Genomic DNA, 9,646 nt, shown 5'->3' with positions numbered 1-9,646 from the left:
AAGCATGCATAACAGAGCTGTTATCCATGATGTGGCTCACTTTCACAAAATCTAGTTTTTGGACTTCCAGCTAAAATTGGTCGCTTCAAGACCTTTTCTTGCACCACGTGACATTATTGTTCCTGTTTGAAGATATTGTTTTATAATGCTTCTCCTAATGTAACGTACAATCTGTACATTAGGTTATAGGTAAGGATGTTAGCATCATTTGAAGCTGTCACCCTTGAGATGACTGCCTATGTACATTACTCTCCTATCGTCGGTACATCGTGCTAACACAACTTAACAGACACAAAGACTAATGTAACAGGAATCATCTTATAGACTTTAAATGTCTTAACTGCATTAGCAGACCAAACAGCTGTATTATCGACAAGTTTGCATATATAATTAATTCTATCCTGGTCAGATTACTTGGGTATGTAGTATAAAGTAAAACCATGATACAATAACATTTATTTTGTGTCGTTTATATTTTAACATGCTAAACATTAGCTGTGGAGAGCTTTTCTCACAACAATATAAAAATTATCACACAAAAATAGAAATAAAAGGGCTCGAGAGAATTGGCTAGAACAGGGCGAACAAAAACACAAAATATTTCTTAAGTCTTGAAAAACAAAGGCAGACATCAAGAGTGATTAAAAGTATTAGAGATAAAAAGGGAAATGTTGTAACGGAGTCTAGTGATAATTTAAGATCTATACATTGTTTCTGTACTAAATTATACAAGTTTATATTTACACTTGCTAGGCTTGTTGACTATACGCAAATACTATAGCCGACTTTGTTTACCATAACTGCATGATAACATTGAACTTTGAACTTACGTATGAAAATGTTCAATGCACCATAAAGGGGCTACTTTTTTGAAAAAGAAACACATGGCTTTGTTTACATTTTGACACAACATTACGTGTATATTGTTGTTTTTCATAGAATTTTGGAAAAAAGTAAACAATACATATATGTTTTATATTTATATATGATACAAACATTTTTTGAATTAACAATTGTATAAAGAAACGGGAAAAATCTCCCGACCTGAGCGACGTTCAGTGCTTTCATTTTTGTTAAAAATGATGGAAGTCAAATGTAAACATTACCTCTGTGTCTGTGTCCTACGATCGAGTCTTTGGGGTTAACGGGTGTGAGACCCTCTGACAGAGGTCAGTTATAAACATATTCTCTTGTCTTTGTTCTTTGAGAATTTAATCATGTGTACCCCAATGTGTTGACAGTTACGCGTCACCACAAATACATTATATCCATCGAACACAAGTAAAGATGTTCCATCTATCGATGGGGATGGATCTAAGTGTAGATTATATAATCACATGGCTCCTATCGTCAAGTCAGACGACAATCTCAAACACATTGAGCTACTTGAACACCGGTGTTTTGACAACTTCGGCAAACTCCAGTGTGTAAGCGTGCGTCAGCTTCGCCTCGCTGCACAATAACGGTCACCGAGTTCACACATGTGTCCGAGTTAAAATACTTTATGTTATTACGCTATAACTTAACTTTTAGCAAAATTGAATATATATAAAGTTTTGAGCTGATTAAATAAAATTATCTCTGAAATTTACTTTATTTGTTATGATTGTTTTACACTAAAATGTTGCACTCTTTTGTCGTCGCGGATGAATAATTCTACAATACGTGAACAGTCATCAGTCGCAATTCAATTGAGTAAGCTCCTCCCACTTTTGACCGACTTTTATTGAATAATTACGTCACTTTCAAATGACGATTTTATTGCATAAAATATAAATAAAAAGTTGTGTGAGTGTAAATATAGGGATTGGATTTAGTTTTTATGTGAACCATGCTTGTATGGAGCAATTCCTCTAAGAATATATTCAATATGGAGCACTAACGCGCCCCATAGAATGGCAGGAAATTTTACAGAGTGATGAACCATGTAAAACAAAAGTTAAAAGAGATAGAGTTATACATAAATGAAACTATTGGAATGGTTGAAGATTGCTATAACATTGATTTTTATTTTTATTGAATTTCGCGGTTAACAAAAAGATTAAAAAGAGCCTCTCTGAACATATGTGGCAAGATTAATTCAAATCAGACTTGAACATGTGTACATTTTCATTTAATTTCTTATATGAAAACATACAGATGCAATTGATAACCGATATAAAGAATTCAAATGGAAACTGTTTCATTACATCTTACCTTGCAATGTTTTATTGAAACAATGGAGGTTACAAGAAAGTAATTTGTGTAAAGTGTGAAAAGATGTTGAGAATTATACACATTATCTTATTGAATGTAAATATTTTAATGAATTTATCTCTTAGCATATTTAAAGTATTTGGTTATAGTATCAATATGAGAAAACACATTATATATGGTTATAAAATCAACCAAAGAAATTGTTATGATGTAAATATTATTTTAATTATAACAGGTTATACGATTTATAAAGTATATCACATGAATGAACAGAAAACTAAAATAGTAAATGTTATGTCATTATTCAAATTCGAAACATGAAATCGAAAAAACATCAAATGAGAACGCTAAACGCATTCATACAATGGTTTGAATGATGTTTGGTTTCAGTGCGGAGACTGGTCAATTGTACCGACTGCTTACGTAGATGTGGATAGAGTTGATATGACCATCACTGACACATAGCTCTTGGTATAATTGATCAGTCTATCGGTAACTGGTATATTTTTTATCATCTTTTAAATTGTTTTAGTTTTGTTAGCACTTCCATATATTTAAATGTATAATTGAACAGAACAATGGAAATAACGTATTAAAGATGAATGATGAATAACAAGGCAATAAATTATTGTGAAGCCCAATGATGAGAAAAAAGAGAAAGTTATGAAAATCGGCAAAAGTAAAAATAAAAAGTATGTATGTATGTATGTATGTATGTATGTATGTATGTATGTATGTATGTATGTATGTATGTATGTATGTATGTATGTATGTATGTATGTATGTATGTATGTATGTATGTATGTATGTATGTATGTATGTATGTATGTATGTATGTATGTATGTATGTATGTATGTATGTATGTATGTATGTATGTATGTATGTATGTGTGTGTGATGGTATGTATGTATGTATGTATGTATGTATGTATGTATGTATGTATGTATGTATGTATGTATGTATGTATGTATGTATGTATGTATGTATGTATGTATGTATGTATGTATGTATGTATGTATGTATGTATGTATGTATGTATGTATGTATGTATGTATGTATGTATACATAATTTAAATTAATTGATCCCTGGTACACCAGAACTGTTTAATTCCAACTTTTCCACAATTCATGATCATATATCACAGGGGAGAGTAAGTTATCTCCAGAACATTATTATTACAATCTGATAAGTATGTTCTAACATGATCATGCATAACCCGGATTTGCGTGTCCATGATGACGTGGTAGGTCTCCATACTGGTCTTCAATATCGCCTCCCTTATCTGAAAATACAAGATTCCGAAACATTATCCCTATGGGCTACACCTAAGGAACAGTCATGTTGTTTATTGGTCAATTTGTCTTTCGTCACAAAAGGTTGGACATGGCAAACAAAGAACAACTATCTGTCGTCCTTAGCATTGCCGTGTAGTGTATCGTATCAAAAGTTCTATAATTTGTTATCATACTATTTATTACAGAAACTTCTCAAAAGAAATCCCTGACTAATGAAACATTTCTTTTTTATATCATTACATTAATAATTACTTTTATTAATGTAGCCAATGAAACCAGACGATCGAGAACACGTATTGATAAAACCGAGACACCTCAGATTATTTTTAATCTACCGCGGCACCAGATAGAACAATATTTCTTTGTGTACTTCTCAAATCATTATACAATTATGTTGTTTCGATCGTGTATGTATTTACATAATGTACTTACATTTGGTTTTGCTTTTTTTCTTCTCTGCCGAAAGTTTGTCTTTCTTTTCGTATTTGAAACAGCAGAACACACCGACGATGGTAGCGATGATAACGACAGTTGCGATGACACAGAAGACGATCAACACGGTCTCGTTCAATTCACTGTTAGATGAATAAAAACAAAGTTGCTTTGTTTATTTGAATATTCATAATTTTGACAACATATATTGTACCATGTTCAATTAATCACATTCTGGCATTGGAGTAGAAAGAAAGTGTAAACTTGAATATGACTTAAAGGCCCACTACCTTTCCGGAGCAAAATCTAAAGGTTTCTGAAAATCATAGATAACATAAGAAAATATATATCGGTGGCCTAAGAGGAGGTTAGAACATGAAGCTTATGCAAGATATCCTGCGTAATATATGATAACAGTTGGGTTTCATTTCACTGTTTTGCCTTCTGGGGCAGTGATAATCAACTACCGCGCGGCATTTAGGACGACGGCGGGAAACATAAGACGACCCGCGTTATGAAAATTAACATTTTATTTATTTTAATTGAATTGTTCAGAAGGTGATGATAAGTGTAGCATTACCGGTAAGTTGATAACTTTTGCGACGCTACAAAATTATCGATCTCGTTTTACATTTCCATTTTAAAAATTAAAAGCCGTTTCGGAAAGGTAGTGGGCCTTTAACAATACATGTATTTTAATTGTTACAAAAAATCCCTTTAAATAATTTATCTTGAAAACACATTTTGGACTGGTCTTATATCAATGTTTTCAGTAGATATCTATGCTATGGAAATGTAAAGCAAAATCTGAGTGTACGCTAAATGAGAGTACAATGAGATTTCTGCGTTAAATCTCCATAACATTAAAAACCTTGTTTAAATTAATACTTATAATTCAATAAAAAGATAACCTCTTCAATATTCAAGATTCATTTTGGGACTCTTTTGTCAATGAAATTATTACGCTGTTATCTCAGCCAATCACAAACGACGTTACAAAAGGCCACGCCATTTTGAACAAAATTGAATTATTATGAAATAAAATGGATGCATAAGTTAGCATAATATAGAAAATACCTTCATACTAGGTTTACAACAAAATTTGAGGTGATCCTACAGTACAGTTTATTATATTAGAACCACAGATGAAATAGCAATATCGATTAAGCTTGAACTTCTCAGATATTAAAGCTGGGGCAATACATTACAACAGGGACGAAAGAGTTATTCAACCAACAGTATACGTACTCAGGAGCTTCACAACAGAACTTGTAGCTAAGTTCCGAACAGCAGTCTGCCGGGCATGTCTCTATGTGGTAGAGGGTGGGGTTTAACTTGGCCCTACTGATTTCACATTGTTTTCCTTCACCTTGTCTAACCAGCACGTATACCACTAGAACTAATAAAAAACACACTGGCATTAATACGTGCATTTCAATCTGAAAAGTAAGAAATTAGTGATAATTCAATAGTGGCATATTTTAATATATCCCTCCGGAGTCAATCCAGTAACCTGCAGATAAAATACATGTGTACGTGTTCTTGAATGTTACGATGTTACTTTAACAAGACAGTCGTTATGATAAATGCCGACCTTTTACATACACCAGTCAGATACATTTTGTAGTTTGTTAGAAAAAAAAAGACATACCACAAAAAAAGAAAAAGCCTGATTACGTGTATATACATTAAAATATCTTACAGCCCTTTTCCAATATAATCACAGGTAACATGTTAAACAACAAAACAAATGTGTTGAAAGTTTCAAATAATTATGGAGCACATGCAGAAACCTGCCTAAGAATTTAGAATTGTAAAAACTGTAAACAGTATAGCACAATCTTTATTATACAATGTAGCTAATTCGCTGTATATTCTTGTTATTTTGATAACAACGAGAAAATAGTTTGTTATTTTCATTCTCTGGTTTAACACTAATTCAAATTAAACACATCATTAAATGTATTTCAAACAAATAATCTTCAGTTCGGGAAGCAGTTTGAAAAACTATATATAAATACAACTACGATATAGAAATATGCTAAGATACAGAAATAGTTGTGGAGGAATGTATTTGATGTCTAACATATACTGTACTACCAATACCGTATGATGTCCTGTGTTTACCTGTCCTTTGGACCATGATACACTCTTGGTTTCTACAATCAAAACTATCGTCACTTTTTGTAACGTTATCTATTCCGGGTAGGTATCGATTGTTACGTCTTTATGTTGTGAGCGCAATTCATGTCGTTTTCTCCGAGATGTATGACTTTACGATCGAAAACACATGACGTCACAATCAATACCTACCCGCAAGGGCAGATAACTATGTGATTTACAAATACAGAATGGTTGCCTCAGCTCAAACTTTATTTTTTTTTGACTGTTCTATGTTATAGAAGCCTGTTGACGTATTGTAGAACCATTTGTAAACAAAACAGACAACGAATTCAACACCTAGGGGGGTCTTACAGTTGTGCATGTAGCTTCAAAATGAACGTCTTATTTTTCTTCATCCTGAACTATTATCAAGTGGTACATTTGCTTCAGTGTAGAAGACCTTACTAATTACTGGTGATAAACTTAACCTTGTTTAAGTTGGTTATCATAGGTTTCATTTACATGTAACTGTTTCACTCTGTTTAATTGTACGTATTCATTTATTGACGTTTTTTATTTAGTGACAATAACACAGATAGGAAGGTATGGGATTTCTAACTGTGAGAGATAAATTGACGTTCTGAAACGCTTTTTACATTAAGGTATTATTACAAACCATATATGGAATATACCTTAACAACTCTGAAGGTCTTCGGGTAAAAAAATGTTAGGGCACTATTATATCAATAATGAACTTTACCTATACACCAGTACCTTATACAAAAGAATACGCTAGATAGCCTTGTACTTTTCTATGTTATTTGTTATATGCATTGACTTCTTAAATCCACATTACGTTCTTTATTCAAATCTTTGGGAATCTTTAGTGGCTGATAAATTAAGTTTGGTTTACTTAGTATATGGTTGTGTACGTCAGTATTGTCTGGGTTGGTTACCTTAGCCAAAACTGTTTAATCTAACACTTAAGTTTTACGCATCGATGTTATTTGGTATTGAACATGATATAACAGATTTGATAGAGACGTGGTCTGTTTTTATTTACATCGTATAGCTAGCAAATAATCACAAGCCATCACAATGATCGGTATGGATGTGGTGGTATTTACTACAAAAATGGCATACTTCTTACAAGCTGACATTGTGATTGTACTGTTTTGATATATTATCATCTAGCACCTTTTCGATTGCCCCACACGTTATAGATTTTAGTATTATGTTCGATCAGTATGACATAAATATTTGTATCGCTGGCTGGTATAGCTGGTCATAACGACCGATACAGCTGGTTGGTGCATAGGAATTTGGGGTCACGATGACCTAGCTGAAAATGATTTTTTTTCATCTACCTGTTACAATGAGCCACCGTTCCATCCCGTCACCTGGTGTCTGTAGACGTCAGAAACTTGTCCAAGAGTTTCGAATATATCCCGCACAGATATGACTCTTGTAATTCCTGGTTACCTGTAGACGCTATTGGTATTTAGGTATGGCGGACTGATCATGAATATCCTTATGTTTTGCATTGTACAATAGTATGCTTACTTGTGACAGCCTTGTTAGGTACACTGATATAACATGTCTTGTTTCTCTATATGAACATCAACCCAAGGAATTACCTCCATGTATTTTTGACTTAGGGGATTATGATTTTTTTCCAAATATAACACAAAATGTCAGTCCTAAATTATCTATATATCTATAATGTGTTTCTTTTGAGATATTTAACATTAAGCCATACAAAGTCACAACCCGTAAACTTACATGCACAGTTGTATATAAAGCATTGTTAGCCTCGGTTTACGAGATGAAATATTCAGATTTAAATAAAAAAGGTATTATTGTATAACAGATTAACATTAATCGTTGACAAATATTTTCATTTTAAATTTTGTGCGATAAATACAACTTCATATTTTCTCATATCTTGAGCGATATTTTTTAATGTAGAATGACAAAGCTGGATAGGCCGAGCTGTTAGGAGGTGTAAAGCTATGAATGCACACACCGTATATACTCCGTTATTTCTGACTGAATAAAGCACATGAACATCGTAGGTATAACGGTTGTGAATAAAGGAAATTTAATCTTCCACGTAACATAAACGGGAATCAAATTACCATGCTGTATACAAAGGTGAGGACTTGGAGGCTAAGAAAATTCAGACAGACAAAAAAAACGAAATAGCGGAAAAGTTTGTTGTTTTTTTTTTGGGGGGGGGGGGGGGGGGTTTTTCGCTTTGTCGTGTTAGAAAAAACGCGAAAAAAAAAAGCGAAAAAGCAAACGTTGGATTTTCGCTTTTTCGCATTTTCCTTACGCGAAAAATCGAAAACCCAAAAAATTCTTTTTCGCTTTTTCGACTTCCGTCGTTGTGTTGTGACATGTGCAGCATATTATATATTATACAGGAGGACGCCTTTATATATGGGAGCAGATTACAGAAGGACAGCCTGGCCCGGTCCATATTATTATATTTACACTTGCTAGGCTTGTTCACTATACGCAAATACTATAGCCGACTTTGTTTACCATAACTGCATGGTAACATTGAACTTTGAACTTGCGTATGAAAATGTTCAATGAACCATAAATGGGCTACTTTTTTGAAAAAGAAACACATGGCTTTGTTTACATTTTGACACAACATTACGTGTATATTGTTGTTTTTCATAGAATTTTGGAAAAAAAGTAAACAATACATATATGTTTTATATTTATATATGATACCAACATTTTTGAATTAACAATTGTATAAAGAAACGGGAAAATATCCCGACCGGGGCGACGTGCAGTGCTGTCAAATCATGTAAACATTACTCTGAGGCTCTGTGTCTGTGTTTGTCCTACGATCGAGTCTTTGGGGTTGACGGGCGTGAGCCCCTCTGACAGAGGTCATTTATAAACATATCCTCTTGTCTTTGTTCTTTAAGAATTTAATCATGTGTATTATAAAAAAAAAACCGCTAGTAATCCACGTATTGACAGTTGCGCGTCACCACAAATACATTGTACCCATCGAACACAAGTGAAAATGTTCCGTCTGTAGATGGCGATGGATCTAAGCGTAGATTATATAATCACATGGCTCCGAAGATTTCAAAGATTTATTATAGTCTCCCAGACACATTAAAATGTGTTACATGGATTATACAAGTTACATCTTTTACTGCACGTGGCAGGATGGACAATATATATCATTACCAATTACTAAAATATGGACAATACATTTGGAAATTAACAATACTTATACCGTACTACTATCATAGCTTTCATTCACATCTACAAAAATACAATCATTTTCCTAATGAATAGAGACACCTTCTTCAATAATTGGATATTACAAATACCTATAAGGCCACCCATCTTATGAAAACAGGGATTACTATAATAATACTGTGGGATATATTTAATATAATCAGTATAATCAGTTCTTAGAACCATTTTTTTCTGAATAAGTCAACTTCCATTATTGTTTTACCCGTGTACGATATATATATTTATTATTTTTCTAGATTTTTTGTCACTTCTCATTGGTCAAAAACACGGCACGTGATCACCGATAAAAAATATATTGCACGTTTTTTCCTGAAGTAGTTTATA

At 33.0% G+C, this 9,646-nt stretch overlaps 1 protein-coding gene across 2 annotated transcripts; it reads right to left on the bottom strand.

The window, feature by feature from the left end:
* Positions 1–1,989: 1,989 nt before the first annotated feature.
* Positions 1,990–7,695, bottom strand: LOC138334345 (uncharacterized). 2 transcript variants are annotated; one of them, XM_069282995.1, is made up of 4 exons: positions 7,396–7,695; positions 5,174–5,324; positions 3,926–4,068; positions 1,990–3,480 (listed from the first exon to the last, which is right to left on the bottom strand). In XM_069282995.1, exons 1-4 carry the CDS (start codon positions 7,418–7,420, stop codon positions 3,404–3,406), a joined length of 396 nt encoding a protein of 131 aa, XP_069139096.1. In that variant the 5' UTR covers positions 7,421–7,695; the 3' UTR covers positions 1,990–3,403. The 2 variants fall into 2 exon arrangements, with proteins under 2 accessions (XP_069139096.1, XP_069139097.1); XM_069282996.1 differs by lacking the exon at positions 7,396–7,695 and adding an exon at positions 6,053–6,223.
* Between the last annotated feature and the right edge of the window lie 1,951 nt (positions 7,696–9,646).

The sequence above is a fragment of the Argopecten irradians genome, chromosome 11, assembly GCF_041381155.1.
Source record: "Argopecten irradians isolate NY chromosome 11, Ai_NY, whole genome shotgun sequence".
NCBI classification, from domain to species: Eukaryota; Metazoa; Mollusca; class Bivalvia; order Pectinida; family Pectinidae; genus Argopecten; species Argopecten irradians.
This window is presented reverse-complemented; position numbering and strand designations above follow the sequence as displayed.